We start from the raw sequence: 17,465 nt of genomic DNA, 5'->3' as shown, positions 1-17,465 counted from the left end.
GGAAGAGGGAAGTCAACCATTTATTATAAGTTGTTACACGTATGTATAAATAAAAATGAATAAAATTGGAGAAATTAGATGATCATTTTATTGGCGCAAATGATACCTATAGTTTTAAAAATTAGGTGGCACAAAAGAAGTATTGGCGCAATTAAGTTGTGGCGCAAAAGAGTTCGTTTTTGGCGCAAAAAGATATCGCCCGATATCTATTGGATAAATTTTAAGTACAAAGCTGCTTCATATATAAGACTTCAAGAATAATACCAAAAAAAATAATTTCAAAATAAGTGTTTTCTTGTTCAAAGATAAATAATCTCAAAACAGAATTGTGACTTTTTGTCCTGTGACTTTCTGTCCTACATTCAAATTTTAGGATGGGAAATGAGGCAGAAAACAGAAATTCAACTTTTTGTTATTGCCTTTTAAATACATGACATCATTTTTTAAGTGAGTGCACTTGTCAGCAGGTTTTTGTACCCTAGTTTATCCCAGGATTATAAAGACATTTATAATCTTATTTAATGATACATTTATGATTTATATGGTATAATTTAGCAGTATACACCAATTAATTTTCAAACAACAGACACACCACTAATAAACCCACATGCCACACATTTGTGAATATAACCTAATGGTAATGACATATACCCAGGTATTGTACCCAGGTATTATTCATGCTGGGTCCTTTAATAAAAAAAATCTCTTTTCATGGTAATAAAGTTGATCTCTGTTATAATGTTGTAAATGCTTCACATATGAATCTATCTAATTTCAAAAGTCAATGAACCAGGTACAGTCATAGAAGAGAAATCAATATTTCATATTTAACATATTTTTAGGTAAGTTGTTGAATTTAATATAATTATAACAAATCTTACTAGATCTACTATAAAATAGATATTTTGTCAACTTAAGTTAAAATGTAAGAATTGAATTTTTAGTAATGCAACACTTTTTAACGATCAATGCATTTGAACAGGGACATAAAGTTGGAACCCTCCATACTTGTAAAAAGGGCTGGATCCATAAAATGATAGAAAGTGCAGTCTGGCTTTTTTATTTTCCCTGCTGAAATTTTTTTTGTGACTTTGTAAACTTTTTTGTCAGAAGGCAAAGCTGCACCTTCATTCTTTGTTGATTCAGAAAAAAAAAGGTTTTATTCGTTAGAGTGTTATATCATTAATAATAAGAATCAAATTTATCTTTTAAAAACATTTATTCTGGATGGTGTTTACAGGTAAGAGAATATTAAATCTCAAGAGCCTGTGTCACTCACCTCAGTCTATGTGCATATCAAACAAAGGACATCACCAACATTATTTGTAGACGAGAATAGACCATGACAAAAATCGGTATTTTTTAAAATCTTGTATAAATTATTTTTTTAATTTAGTCTGTTTAATTTCTTTGAATTTTAAATGGATCTTGCCTTGAGGATCATTTTTGTGATTGAGAATGTGTATCATAATGAATCATAACAGAAAAAAGATTCTCTCTAAAATATCATAGTTTTCATGATAAAAGGCAAAAATGAACAAATAAAATTTGTCATTTATGGGCAACAACTCTTGTAAGAATTTGTCTAACAGTATCAACGTATGTGGACAATTGGTAGAGCTCATTATTCTGAACATATTTTTACTTTTCAGATTTTCTTTATTAATAATGGTTCAAAAAAATAAAAAAACAAAACTTGCTTTTTACCCCTATGTCCAATTTAAGGGATGTCAGCCATGTTGGTTGGTAGGGAAAAATTTGGTTGATTATATAGGGAATCATTGAAGCATGTCTGAAGCGGAGCCCCCCCTTAGCTCAGTCAGCAGGCCCCCCTTAGGAAAAGTTCTCGATCCGCCACTGCTAACATTTGTTTTTTAACTAGACACCTTAATGATGAGTGTGGCCAAGTTATGTTAAACATGTCTCAATATATAGTTTCAGAATATTTTTTTTCAAAGGTTACAAAAAAATTGTGAAAAATTTACTATGAAGGGCAATTACTCCTAAAGGGGTCAGTCAATTGACCATTGTGGTCATGTTGACTTATTTGTAGATCTTAATTGCTGAACATTTATCTTTATCTAATGTAGTAGTTGTGTGTGTCTATGGAAGACCATCCTGAACCAGAGACCTGACCCGACCAGTGACGAATCCTGGAAGACCCATTCTCTCCAGCATGGATTATTATTGATATTAATAAAATATGAAACTTTATATTATTCAGATATTTTATTTCATAACTAAGCATAATATATAAATACAAGTATACGTTTTTCTTTTCTGTAACGTGTTTTGATCCGACGGTTAATAGTGGACGCCAAACCTTACACTTTATAGATCCTTTAAATCCCTTTTCTTTGTGACCCTGTGTTCTCTGGTGGCCGACTCTAACACCAGGGAGGCGGCGTTACAAAATTTCAATATTCAAGATAACCAAACACTGCAAAATTTCCTTAAAAATACCAATTCAGACAAGTTGTCTGATAATTTCAGGGCAGAAAGATTTTGACCTGATATTAAACCCACTTAACTCCCTCCCCCCATCTGATTTGCTCTAAATGCATTAGTTTCCGAGCTACTGGCCAAAAACTGCCATGGTGGCCATCTTGGTTGATGGAAGAGTTATATAATATATAGGATACATCATTTTTAAACTAAATGATGTTTAAGGTCAAGATTGGTTTCATTTGGCCTAGTATTTTCTCAGAAGGAATTTTGTAAAAGTTAACGGACAACAACCACAAATAGCGAGAAAAGTTCACTTGGCCCTGGCTTTGGGCCAGGTTAGCTTAAAAAAAAAAGGGGAAATGACTAAAAAATAAGAACAGAGGAACAAAAGACTTGGGGGGGCTAGGATGAAAAATTTTGTCCTGCATTTATTTTTAGTTGTAATCTCTGTCCTGCCTTTTTATTTTTCACTCCATCCGGTCCTTTTTCTTTTTATCTAGTTTATCCTGACTTTTTTTACATAAATTGTCATTCTGACTTTTTTTTTTCTCAAAACACCTGCACATGTCCTGCTAGTCCAAATAATTATGACGTCTTGAAAGGCTATTATAATTTTTTTCTTTGACGCCTTAGTAAAGCGTCAAAGAAAAAAATTATAATAGCCTTTCAAGACGTCATAATTATTTGGACTAATGTCCTGCCTATTTTTTTCAAATTTTATCCTAGCCCCCCCCCCTAAAAATAAAATGTTAGCTCCCTTAACAAGTTTAATAGAGAAAAGAGAATGTTCAACATAAATAGAAAAAAATGACCATAAATAATAACATTAAAGAATTTAATGGATGAAGGACCCGGATCCAGACCAAATACCCATTTAGGCGTTTGCTGAATTTCTGACCTTTTTTCATTTCTACTCTTCTTTTTATAAAGTATGCGGGCTTACAACAAAATTTTGATTAATTTGTTGGTGTCTTTAGTTGCTTTATTTCACCAGTATTTAGTTAACTGTACCATGGTACAGCAGAGGGGTGGGTAAAGATTTCAGTTTTCGTAATCAAAAGTTGCAGCTGTTGAAAGATGGCGGGAATATCGGACATACTTTCCATTTTCATACGCGATATTTGTTTGACTTTTAATTTCTATTTTCATATTTATCAATTATAAGTATAACTTGTTTTCAAATATATATTTAAAGTGCTAGTTAGTTATTTAATCTGACCTTACCAAAACGAAAAACGGATAAGTTTTTTAGGAATTATTTTCGGATCGTAGCTATTTCCATGATAATTTGTGATGCGACCAAAAGAAAAACAACATGCAACATTTTATAGTAAGATTTGGGAAATGTTCTTATCTCATGACTGTTAAATATATTAAACTTATTTTAATAGAAAACAAATCTTTAGAAAAGCATTTGAATGAACAGTGTTTGCAAAGAATTATGTGGTTACGCACAAGTGTCACATTTTGTAAAAGTAAAACTGTTGTAATAAAAAAAATATTCAAGAAACATGAGGGGGACCTGTTTAGCTTAGTTCAAATAAATATGACGTCTTGCAATTCTATTTTTTCTGAGACGTCCTCCTGAGGGTGTTAATGGGGCTACCATCAAGATGAATTGCACTAAAAATTCTTATCAAATCAATAATATTTAGGCCTATACCATATGCACTTTCTTTTAGACAGTCAAGTTAATTTTTTTTCCAAAAAAAGAGAACGTGAATGATAATATTTTGAAACCTCTGACGATTCATGAGAAGAATATTTTGACTAATCTCGGTGAATAACTTTTAATCAATTTGACGCTAACAAAAGCAGAAAATTACATAGTTTGACGCCTGACAGTAGGTAGGAAGGCTTTACAGAAAAAAATTACAATTTGCCTTGAAAGAGATCATAATTATATGGCCTAGGGGTACCTGTACCAATTAAGGGGCTATTAATAGGTGGTTCTTAATAAATTTGTACTTTGATTTTGTTTAATATAAAATAAGATAATTTTATAAACCAATCATGGTGCCCTAATTTTGAGCTATACAATCAAATATCAATAGAAGTAAAGTAAAACATGTGACATGCATTTCTTGTTTATGATAAGATTAGCTGCGATTCTTTTCTATTGAAAATTTAAAACTCGACTCGGGCTCGGGGGTCACCAGACATCCAGACATTCATCTCGTTGAAATGCAAATGGTCTAAGACCCACCACGCAAGTACTAATTAAGTCATTCAATATGGTGCTCTTTTTAAAATAAACTATTTACATGTTTAGAAACTTTAAAATGGCGTATTTTTTCATTTCCTGTTTGCTTACTTAAGTTTGCCTCAACCAAATACTATGAAACTTATACATGATGCTTATAATTACAAAATGGTATTAATGAACCATGCATAGATATATGTAAAAAATGTATGTGGAAGTTACAAATGTATCACATGCATAATATTTATACCCCCGCTTTAAATAAGGGGGGGTATACTGTTTTACCTCTGTCTGTCCATCCGTCCATCCATCCGTCCGTCTGTCCGTCAGTCAGTCCGTCCCATGAATATTTTTGTCGCATTTTTCTCAGGATATATATATACAAGGATTTCTGGTATTTGGTTTCAGGGTTTATCTAAGTCAGCTATACCGTGTGATGCGTTTTCAGATTGATCACTTGACAACTTCCTGATTACCGAACACTTGTATGATTTTACACATGATAGCCAAGTTGAAAATTTTCGTCACACTTTTCTCAGGAACTACAATACAAGGATTTCTGAAATTTGGTTTCAGGGTTTATCTAAGTCAGCTATATCGTGTGATACGTTTTCAGATTCATCACTCGACAACTTCCAGTTTACCGAACACTTGCATATTTTTACACTATTTATTTTTTCGTCACATTTTTCTCAGGAACTACAATACAAGGATTTCTGAAATTTGGCTTCAGGGTTTATCTAAGTCAGCTATACAGTGTGATGCCTTTTCAGATTGATCACTTGACAACTTCCTGTTTACTGAACACTTGTATGATTTTACACATGAAAGCCAAGTTGAAAATTTTCGTCACACTTTTCTCAGGAACTACAATATAAGGATTTCTGAAATTTGGTTTCAGGATTTATATAAGTCAGCTATACCGTGTGATGCGTTTCAGATTCATCACTCGACAACTTCCTGTTTACCGAACACTTGCATATTTTTACACTATTTATATTATCCACTTGCGGCGCGGTATCATCAGTGAGCAGTAGCTCGCAGTTTCACTTGTTACTTTTGTATTGGGGAATCGATGGCCCATTTACGCATCCTACATTTATTTTTCAACTTTACTGGAGAAAGTCTTCAAGATTTCTTACAATATTAGGGAAAATGATATTCTTTGTATATTTAGTGAATAAACTTTTATGCTATTATTGAAACACCAAATTATTTATAGTCTTGTTATATTTTTATCTTTAAAGGAACTGCAAGAATAATCTTCTATTTTCAGATCACAACATTGGTGAAACATTAAATTGTACCAATAACCTAAATGAATCCCAACATTTACTCAGTTAGGCCAGGATATGGACAAGGTGTTTTTATGCCTGGATTTAATCCATCATCGATGCAGCAACCTCCACCAGGTAGTGGTCGGTTTGTCTACCAATCACCCCAAGCCATGCCATTTCAGTTTCAGGGACAAAGCATGCAATATCAGCAACAATTGAACACACAGTATCAGCAACCAACAAGTACACAGTTTCAACAACAAACAAGTTCACAGTTTCAACAACAAACAAGTACGCAGTTCCAGCAACCAATGAATACGCAGTTTCAGACCCCAATCAGTGAGTTCAATGCACAAGAGTTCCTAATCAACATTAAAAATAACATTATTCATGAGATACCAATGTTATAAGCGTTTATGGCATGTATTTTTACATGTATGGTATACCGTTGTCTGTCAGTCTGTCTGTCAGTCGTAAACATTAACTCAAAAACACTTTTTAACCAATTTGAATAAAACTTTTGGGAATTATTCATATCTATTGATGTGTGCTCCCTTTCATTCTTTATAAATTTGAGATTTAACGTTTCTGAGTTATGGGGTTTTATTCATTAAAAAAAGGGGGAAGTTCCAGTTTTCAGACATTAACTCAAAAATGCTTTCTTCAATTTGCAAACAAATTTGGTGAATTGTTTATATCTATTGACATGAGCTCCCTTTCAATTTTTATAAATTTTATAAATTTGATTGTATGTAAATATTAAATTAAAAAAAAAGGAGGTGATTTTCAAGTTTTAAAATGCTTTCTGCAGTTCTCATAAAACGTTGGTGAATTGTTTATATCTATTGACGTAAGCTCCTTTTCGATTTTTATAAATTTTACCTTTTAACATTTTCTAGTAATGGATTTTTATTTATTAAAAAAGGGGTATTTTCCAGTTTTTGGACAATAACTTGGGAAATGATAAAAAACATGTGTATTGTTTGAAGTAACTTGGTCCAAATATTTTTTATAATAATGAAAACGTTGAAGAAATATCTAAACTTCCATTGTACAAAATGTACATGCTGTATTACTGCAAATTGAAATCATAAATTTATTCAAAGAAAATGTCTGTTTTCAGTGTCTGGAGCAGGTTATCAGAGGTCATCTCCACTACAGCCTGGTCAGATTATTAAACCAAATTGTCCACCTGTCAGGTAAGTTGATGAATGGTCATCTAGAGAAACATTAACAGTGTTCCTTCTCTATTTTGATATACAGTGAAACCTGACTAAACTAAATCCTGTATAAACCAAAAAAACTGTTTAAACTAAACATGTTCGTAAGCACTGTGACGGTCAGATAAAATTATGTGCGTTGTGAACCTGATAAAACCTAACATCAGCCAAAACCAAACAAAGTCTTAAGTCCTGAAGAGGTTTGGTTTAAACAGGTTTCACTGTATTATGTATGCGATTATAATTTATCGAAAAAAAATTATCAAATTATTAAAAAAAGATCAATAAGTTAGTTATATCTTTTTTAAACTAATACAGGTAAAAAATATTTATGAAATATTTGTTAATTGTATCCCAGTGAATGTAAGACATGTCTTAAAACAGCCATTGAATTTTATTTATAATTTCAGTCAGCAACTAAGATCACCAGTCATGGTTGTCAGCAGCCAAGCACGCACGTTGCCAGAGTTCCGGCCAGTGTCACCAATGTCCCAACTTGTTGGTCTCCAGCAGAGAATGACCTCACCGCTGAACCGATCTCTGACCTCTCCTCTGGACACATCTTTATCATCACCTGACACAGGCAAGCTGTCTCCTTCCATTCCTAACGGTTTTGTTGCAGCTTACAAAGACGATCAGATTTTCTTTAAACTTGGTAATGGGTGTCAGTTTTCTAAGTGTTAGCACTAGAATCTACTGTAATTCTATATTTGGTCACAAATTCCGAAAAATACTATAAAAAAATTGCTTATTTGTTGTTCAAGCTATAAAGCCACTAAAATTCAGTTGATTTTATACTCCTGTTAGAAATGGATTTATCTTGCTATACTATTTTGTGTGTAGAGTTCTGAAACAGAGAATTTGTGGGTGGAAATAGTAATTTCTTGCTGTTTGTGCAGTAGCTCAATTAGAGTGGACAATTTAAGGAAATACAATATGTTCACTTATTATACCCCCGCTTTAAAAAAGGGGGGGTATTCTGTTTAACCTCTGTCTGTCCTTCCGTCAGTCAGTCCGTCCGTCCCATGAATATTTTTTCGCCCCCGCTTTAAAAAAGGGGGGTATACTGTTTTACCTCTGTCTGTCCTTCCGTCAGTCGGTCCGTCCGTCCCATGAATATATTTCGTCGCATTTTTCTCAGGAACTGCAATACAAGGATTTCTGAAATTTGGTTTCAGGGTTTATCTAAGTCAGCTATACTGTGTGATGCGTTTTCTGATTGATCACTCGACAACTTCCTGTTTACCGAACACTTGTATGATTTTACACATGATAGCCAAGTTGAAAATATTCGTCACATTTTTCTCAGGAACTACAATACAAGGATTTCTGAAATTTGTTTTCAGGATTTATATAAGTCAGCTAAACTGTGTGATGTGTTTTCAGATTCATCACTCGACAACTTCCTGTTTACCAAACACTTGCATATTTTTACACTATTAATATTATCCACTTGCGGCGGGGGTATCATCAGTGAGCAGTAGCTCGCAGTTTCACTTGTTAGAAATATTTTAAACTCACTATCAATTTTGCAAATTATTATTAAGTATTCCAATCTTAAACATGTTAAATTGATAAGAAGTAAAAATGTTTGTTTTCAATATTGGGTCCCTCAATACTCTTTAACTTCATACTTAAATTTAGTTGATCAAATATAAAAAAAAAACAATATTCTCAATTATAGATTGCAAGGCTTTTGCAAGGAGAGAAAAAAAATGATTGTAGATTAGGACATCTTTACTGAAATTTCTTTATTTCATATGCCACTTAAAAGTTTACAAAGTTTACATTAAGGTTCAGTTTAATTTTGTGAACCCCTGAACCATCTAGTGCTAACAGCCTAACACGTTGATACCACTGAATTTTCTAGTGCTAACACATTGATATTCATGCATGTTTTACTGTTTTAGAAAATTGTCTTTGTTGATGTTATGTGGTGTCGGTCTGTGTTTTAGTTTATTGTTTGTTTCTGTAAGTTCATTTAATTTCATAGTTACAAGTATATGTACATATGTCCATTTTAGGAAAAAAAAAATATTTTCATGGATTTTTAATTTTACAATTTCTCCAAAGTCTGCATACAAGTCTACAGAAAATTTGTACTTTTGTTGAACTTTCTACCGTTTTACGAAAAATAAATCCATGAAAATTGATATCCCATAAATAAAATAAAAGAGGGACGAAAGATACCAAAGGGACAGTCAAACTCATAAATCTAAAACAAACTGACAAGGCCATGGCTAAATATGAAAAGGACAAACAGAAAAACAATAGTACACATGTCACAACATAGAAAACTAAAGAATAAACAACACGAACCCCACCAAAAACTAAAAAATGTCAGTCAATAACTATGTTTACAGCTTGCAGTAATATTGATAATAATTGTTCTTGGTTATTGTATGAACTGCTACATTTAAACATACATGGCACTTTTAAAAAAATGTGGTAAAATTTCTGTTTCTTTGTACAAAAACACTCTGCACTTGGTGAATTTCAAAATGCCTCCACTGGGTCCTATGAATGGTTTTACAGTGCCCTGAGTGATTCAGTCAAATTAGTTGATTTTGGAGAGATTACATTCATTTTATTTCTGTTCGGCTAAAAATATAATCTAGAGTGAATCACCAGGTCACCCCCAAAATTTCCTAACATTCACTGAAAAATCACCATCTAGACTTTGAACTGACATAAATAGGTAGACATAAAGGTTAAGGGACCTAACTCCTTGAATTTGAATCAGTGACCTTCAGGTACTTTTTTTTGTCAACCAGTATCATTTCTTTATTCTAAGGTTCTTTTAGTTAGGTATTCAGCTTGTTGTGATGTGTAATCTATAAGTGCTAAAAAGGAGCATTTATAGAACTGGCTTATACAAACAAACAGTCAGAGCCCAGAGATAAGTATGTCTGCTTTTGACTAAAGAGGTCTGAAGATGTAGTAACTTCTTCATGTCTAATATATATGTTTCCCCCATTGTTGATAGAGATGTTAATTTTTCTTATTCATTTTGCAGGCCAAATAGATCAGTCTACAAAAGCTCAGACACCAGAAGAAATATTTAAAGCTAAAGCATCTCATTATGGTATCAACATTGTAACAAAATCTGACAAAATCAATCAAACTACTGCAAAAATATTTAGGAAAGTTGAAGAAGAAAAGAACAGGAAAGAAATGGCTGAGGACCCTAATACTCAAACTTTTATGCAGAAAGCTTCAAAATATGGCATTAAAATCGAGAATCCTAAGAAGCGAATGCACTCAGAATCTGAAAGTTCTGAAACATCATCCGTAGTAGATATGAAAACCTCGAACAGATCTTCAAAGGTTGGCCTTGGCGATTCATTGGGCAAGGGAGACTACAATCAAAACTTTCCTGTTTTATCAGCCGATAGATGGAAAAAAACATGGTGCAGTAAAGAAAAGATGAATTTAGAATTAGGATCTTCTAATGAAAAGATTGCTGTAGATAGTGAGGTTAATGGTATAGAAAACAGTCATATTTTATACGAATTAGAATCCAAAAAGAAAAGCAATTACGAACAAATGTTAACTGCACTTAGGAGAACAAATTATGCTCCGGATGTTGGTGATTATGATGATTTATCTACGCCAGAGTTGCAGTCACCAAGAGATGCAGCCGCACCAGAAGATTGGGAGCATTTCAAAGATGGCATTATTAAAACTCCTGTCGTTGAGACAACAAGAAGACTAAGTCAAGACACTGATTCACTGTATATGTCTGATACTCCTCAAGACGAAGACGGGAAGGACAGGACTGTTACAGAAGATGAAAAACTCTTTGAGATTGCTAATAAACTTGTACAAAAGGCAATTGCTTCTGCATTACAAGAGTTAAGAGCAGAAGATACAATCGACAGAGTAAGAGAAAGAAGACGCAAGAAGGCAATGGATTCGTTGACATCATCTGGTAGCGATCAACTTGAAAGGTTCGGTGTGAACTATGCTTCAGAGAGTAGTGGAAGTAGAAGTCAGACACCTCAGAGTGACTTAGAGGGTTATCTGGCTGCCTCCATACCAGTTACTGAACATGAACAAAATAAACAATGTGCTAGCAGCCATTTTGAAATCAATGCGACAGACAGTTGGAGTTGCATTGATGATTCCGAAAATTCAGATGATAAACGTCCATTACATATAGAATTGAAAAACGTAGAAAATGAAACGATAGAACTGAATCCACAATCACCAGAGTTTAAACCCAGTGGTTTTAAATATGCTAATAACTTGCAGCAACCAGGTTCTTCGACATCTTTGAAAGCTGACGTGCCTGAATTTATTCCCTCTGTGATTCCAATGTACGTGCCAAAGACGGGACATAGCAAAAGTAATGTAAATATTGAACAAAATCTTTACCAGGAGTCTATTGATTTTAAAGATTATTACAAACTTGAGTATTCAACTGGTCAGTCTACAGAAACTCAGACGGACTCCGCTGAGGTCAATGATGCCATGACAAATACAAAACATTCAAAAGTTTGTGATAAATCTGTAGAGACAAAAACCTGTGATGTAAGAGAAATTGTTGTAAACACTGTTGAATCCATGTTTGATCAGCAAAGTGTTTTTTTCATCGATGAAAATACAGATGAAGTTGATCATGGTCATTTGGATGTTTGTGTTCAGACTGATGAAAATGAAAATTCACTGAAACAAAAATTGATAGAAGCACAGGTAGGAAAGGCATTAATTATGTTGAATAACCAATTTTTATACGACCGCAAATTTTGAAAAAATTTTCGTCGTAGATTGCTATCACGTTGGCGTCGTCGTCATGGTCGTCGTCGTCCGAATACTTTTAGTTTTCGCACTCTAACTTTAGTAAAAGTGAATATAAATCTATAAAATTTTATCACAAGGTTTATGACCACAAAAGGAAGGTTGGTATTGATTTTGGGAGTTTTGGTCCCAACATTTTAGGAATTAGGGGCCAAAAAGGGCCCAAATAAGCATTTTCTTGGTTTTCGCACTATAACTTTAGTTTAAGTGAATAGAAATCTATGAAATTTTGACACAAGGTTTATGACCACAAAAGAAGTTGGGAATGATTTTGGGAGTTTTGGTCCCAACAGTTTAGGAATAAGGGGCCCAAAGGGTCCAAAATTAAACTTTGTTTGATTTTGACAAAAAATTAATCGGTTGGGTTCTTTGATATGCTGAATCTAAAAATGTACTTAGATTCTTGATTATCGGCCCAGTTTTCAAGTTGGTCCAAATCGGGGTCCAAAATTAAACTTTGTTTGATTTCATCAAAAATTGAATAAATGGGGTTCTTTGATATGCCAAATCTAACTGTGTATGTAGATTCCTCATTTTTGGTCTTGTTTTCAAATTGGTCTACATTAAAGTCCAAAGGGTCCAAAATTAAACTTAGTTTGATTTTAACAAAAATTGAAATCTTGGGGTTCTTTGATATGCTGAATCCAAACATGTACTTAGATTTTTGATTATGGGCCCAGTTTTCAAGTTGGCCCAAATCAGGATCTAAAATTATTATATTAAGTTTTGTGCAATAGCAAGTCTTTTCAATTGCACAGTATTGCACAATGGCAAGAAATATCTTATTGCAAAATATTGTGAAATAGCAATTTTGTTTTTAATTAGAGTTATCTTTCTTTGTCCAGAATAGTAAGCAAGAAATATCTAATTGTAAGAATTTTTTTTATTTGGAGTTATCTTTCTTTGTCCAGAATCAGCTTAAATCTTTGTTATATATACAATATACAATGTATATTCACTTTTTACTACCAACTGATAAATTAAAATAATCTTTACCATTCAGTGATAACAAGCAGTTTTTTTACATCTTAATATTTTATGATGTATTTAAATGAGTAGTAATTGTTGCAAACTCCATTAGAAATTTTAATTGAGATTAGTTTTGGAATAAGGGAAAGGGGGATGTGATTTAAAAAATTGGGTTCAATTTTCTCATTTGAAATTTCATAATTAAAAAGAAAATTTCTTCAAACATTTTTTTGAGAGGAATAATATTCAACAGCATAGTGAATTGCTCTAAGAGAAAACAAAAATTTTAATTTCATTAGAACACATTCATTCTGTGTAAGAAACCTATGCTGTGTCAACTATTTAATCACAATCCAAATTTAGAGCTGAATCCAGCTTGAATGTTGTGTCCATACTTGCCCCAACCGTTCAGGGTTCAACCTCTGCGGTCGTATAAAGCTACGCCCTGCGGAGCATCTGGTTAAGAATTAGGATAAGAAAAAATCGCTTAAGATCATCAAACATTCCAATTCTTCTTTTTTGAGGACTGTTTTCTGCTGTAATTAGTTATCAAAGGTATTCTGCAAGCTTAAGGTTTGAAATGACGAATATGTAGTGTCCATGGATCAGGAAAAAATCTTTGAGGAGGTGTAGATTTTTTAAAAATTGATTTTTTATAAAAATGACTCAAATAGCCAACAACAGAGTTTATAAACTGTCCAGATAAATATTCAATGCAAAATTATGTACTCTAATCAAACTATATGTTTTATTCTTTTACACCCAACAGACTACATGTTAGTTGAGAGTATTAATATCAAAGTTTTTTCATTTATAAGAAAAATAGCATCACAACAGTTTTGAGTATAAAAAAAAGTAAAATGACAAAAATACCAAACTCTGATGAAAGTTCTTAACTGAAAGTCCTTAAACAAATGGCAAATCAAAAGCTCAAACATCATGAACATACATGTATCAAACAAATGGATAACATTGTTCTATCATATTCCTGACTTGGTACAGACATTTTCGTATATATATATATATAGTGAATAGTTTGTTTAACTTTGTGTAAAATTGAGAAGTATGATTTTGTATTATTTATTTCTTGATTTCAGAGGGAGTTATTGAAGACGAGGTACTTTGTCTGTTATCAACAGCTAGAACACAACTGTGTACTATACTTAGCTAAATATGATATTTCTTTCTTTATTTCAGAGGGAGCTATTAAAGACAAGGTACTATGTTTGCTATCAACAGCTAGAACAAGAGATACAGCATATCAGGAGTTCTAAGTACCAGATTTACTCAGTTTTCTCCCATCTGTAAGTAGGGTCAGGTATTTTAAAAATTATAAATAAGAAGATTTGGTATGTCTATGATTGCCAATGAGTAAACTCTCCATTAGGGACCAAATGACTCATAAATTAACAACTGTATCACTGTTCTCTGTATGGCCATCAACAATGAGCAAAGCCTATACTGCATAATCAGCTTTAAAAGGCCCAGAAATGACAAAGTAAATCAATCCAAAAGAGAAAACTAAAAAGTGCACATAACACATAAACAGAAAGTTTGAGAACCCAATGAGGTAAAAACGTTTTGCACATTTTATTTTTAAGGAGAATTTGATAAGAGTTTTTGCCATTTTGTACTTTTTTCTGTGTCCGTATGTTTTAAAGTCATAAGAAACGAGTGACCGGTAAAAATAATGTGCTTCCAATTCTTAAACAAATGCATACAAATATCATAAACTTAGTCTTCTATGCTCAAATGTTTCATTTTTTGTGTGTAAATTTCGTATAATCGTCAATTTTTTTTTCAATCGGTCAGTGTTGTTGTGAAAATATGGCAGGTAATTAAAGTTCGTGTGTTGAAGCCGAAGTTTAACGATTGTCACCTGTTTGTCAGCAATTGACGAAAAATAAACAAAAAAGCATGGAAATTGAGCACGTGTTTAACATGTAAATTCAGATAATAGTTTATTTTAAGGACATCCATGTGTATTGTGGTCACCGGATTTTTACGAGATGGGTCACACTGAGGTCACCTTGCATACGGAAAATATGTCGGGGGAATTGCTTGCTGGAAGGAAGCAATTCAAATAAAGTAAACTTCTTCTAAATATGAATAAATTAAAGAATTTTCTTCAGAAAAAGGTATATGTACATAAGTTTTACAATGAAAACTATCCATTGAGTTATAAAAAACATATGCATTATATATTTTTGATTTGAGGTTTCTTATGACTTTAATATTTGTTCAGTGTAGACCATTCTTCATTGTTTAAGAAACATTTAGCACAACCAGACATATTGAGCCTTTGCTAATTTACAGAATGAATGTATCAGTTGATAAATACTGATGTTATAGTACAGTTATGAATTTTTCTTCATTTGGACTATCTTTGAATCATTGGAATTATTTTTTCATAGTTTTGTGTACATGATTGTAATATTCCTTACCTGTAGGTTAAAATTTGGTTTGAACAGATAATATTTATTGGGGCATAAACTTTATTAAAATGTCTATGAAAATTTCTCGATTTACATAGATAGAGGAAGATGTGGTATGATTGCCAATGAGACAATTCTCTATCCAAAAAAGATTTATAAAAGTAAACCATTATAGGTCAATGTACGGCCTTCAACAAGGAGCCTTGGCTCACAGCGAACAACAGATATAAAGGGCCCCAAAATTACTAGTGTAAAACCATTCAAATGGGAAAACCAATGGTCTTATATTATATAAAAAATGAGAAACGAGAAACATGTATTAATTACATAAACAACAACAACAACTGTACATCAGATTCCTGACTTAGGACAGGAGCAAACATTTGCAGCGAGATTAAACGTTTAAATGGTACCAAACCTTCTCCTTTTTTCTGAAACAATAGTATAACATCACAACATAGAAAAAAAACACAATAAATTATCAATTGGAAGGCTTAACTCAATCAAGAAACGTAAGTTAACACACTGTGAACCATATATTTGATCTGTGATACAGTATATTCAGTCTGCACCAAAAACCTTTTCAACTACTAGTCCGAAGACCAATATTCTGACATTTTTCTTATTGGACCAAACAGAGTTTTGCAAAATCTTACTAGTCTGAAAGAAATTTTACTAGTCTTAGGCATCGGACTAGTGGCTAACCGTGCAGACTGTATATTTGTCATGCTTTGTTAAACAGCAACACATCAATCAAGTCTTTTCAATTGTAGTGGTGAGTTTTTTCAATTGTAGTAGTGAGTTTTTGTCGAGCCTTCGACTTAAGTCGAAAAAGCGAGACTAAGCGATCCTACATTCCGTCGGCGTCGTCGGCGGCGTCAACAAATATTCACTCTGTGGTTAAAGTTTTTGAAATTTTAATAACTTTCTTAAACTATACTGGATTTCTACCAAACTTTGACAGAAATTTGTTTATGATCATAAGATAGTATCCAGAAGTAAATTTTGTAAAAATAAAATTCCATTTTTTCCGTATTTTATTATAAATGCACTTAGTTTTTTCTGCCGGGAAACAAAACATTCACTCTGTGGTTAAAGTTTTTGAAATTTTAATAACTTTCTCCAACTATCCTGGGTTTGTACCAAACTTGGACAGAAGCTTGTTTATGATCATAAGATAGTATCCAGAAGTAAATTTTGTAAAAATAAAATTCTATTTTTTCCGTATTTTATTATAAATGGACTTAGTTTTTTTCTGCGGGGAAACAAAACATTCACTCTGTGGTTAAAGTTTTTAGAATTTTTATAACTTTCTTTAAACTATCCTGGGTTTGTACCAAACTTGGACAGAAGCTTGTTTATGATCATAAGATAGTATCCAGAAGTAAATTTTGTAAATAAATAAATCCATTTTTTCCATATTTTACTTTTAAATGGACTTAGTTTTTCTGCAGGGAACCATTACATTCACTCTGTGGTTAAAGTTTTTAAAATTTTAATAACTTTCTTAAACTATCCTGGGTTTGTACCAAACATGGACAGAAGCTTATTTATGATCATAAGATTGTATCCAGAAGTAAAGTTTGTAAAAAAATTACTAATTTTTTTCTGTAATTTACTTTTAAATGGACTTAGATTTTCTAACAATCATAAAATAGTAACAAGAGGAATATTTTTATTGATTTTTTTCCTCATTGTTGTTGAACCTGCGATTTACAGCAAAAATAGGCGAGACACTGGGTTCCGCGGAACCCTTACAAATTTTTTCAATTGCAGTGGTGAGTCTTTTCAATTGTAGTGGTGACCGGTCCAAAGTAGCTGATGTTGTGGAGACTAGAATATTGTACATAAAAGGAGAGATACAGAGGTTAAAGGTAATATAGAAATAAGAAGATGATGTATGATTGCCAATGAGACAACTCTCCACCTGAGACCAAATGACATAGAAGTATGCAACTATGGCCTTCAACAATGAAAAAAACAAAAACTGCAAAGCAAGCTACGAAAAGCTAAATGACAACAATCCAAGCAAGAAAACTAACAGCCTGATTCATGTTCAAAACAATAAACAGAAAACATTGTGATAGATAGCAACAAACAACAGCTCATGTAG

General features: G+C 32.6%; 1 protein-coding gene across 3 annotated transcripts in view; it reads left to right on the top strand.

Moving 5' to 3' along the window:
• Positions 1–3,699: 3,699 nt before the first annotated feature.
• The window catches only part of LOC134699485 (uncharacterized), a 34,446-nt gene continuing 20,680 nt past the window's right edge, over positions 3,700–17,465 (top strand). For 2 of the 3 annotated variants that reach the window (XM_063561073.1, XM_063561075.1), the window contains exons 1-7: positions 3,700–3,778; positions 5,928–6,267; positions 7,052–7,127; positions 7,559–7,803; positions 10,165–11,843; positions 14,115–14,221; positions 17,151–17,226. In XM_063561073.1, coding sequence (XP_063417143.1) covers positions 5,970–6,267; positions 7,052–7,127; positions 7,559–7,803; positions 10,165–11,843; positions 14,115–14,221; positions 17,151–17,226 — 2,481 coding nt within the window. In that variant the 5' untranslated portion in view covers positions 3,700–3,778; positions 5,928–5,969. The remainder of the gene's footprint in view (positions 3,779–5,927; positions 6,268–7,051; positions 7,128–7,558; positions 7,804–10,164; positions 11,844–14,114; positions 14,222–17,150; positions 17,227–17,465) is intronic. The other variant, XM_063561074.1, reaches the window with a different exon arrangement.

Source organism: Mytilus trossulus, unplaced genomic scaffold (assembly GCF_036588685.1).
Source record: "Mytilus trossulus isolate FHL-02 unplaced genomic scaffold, PNRI_Mtr1.1.1.hap1 h1tg000070l__unscaffolded, whole genome shotgun sequence".
In the NCBI taxonomy this organism is placed as follows: domain Eukaryota; kingdom Metazoa; phylum Mollusca; class Bivalvia; order Mytilida; family Mytilidae; genus Mytilus; species Mytilus trossulus.
Note: the sequence above shows the minus strand (reverse complement) of the source record. Positions and strands in the feature narration are given on the sequence as shown.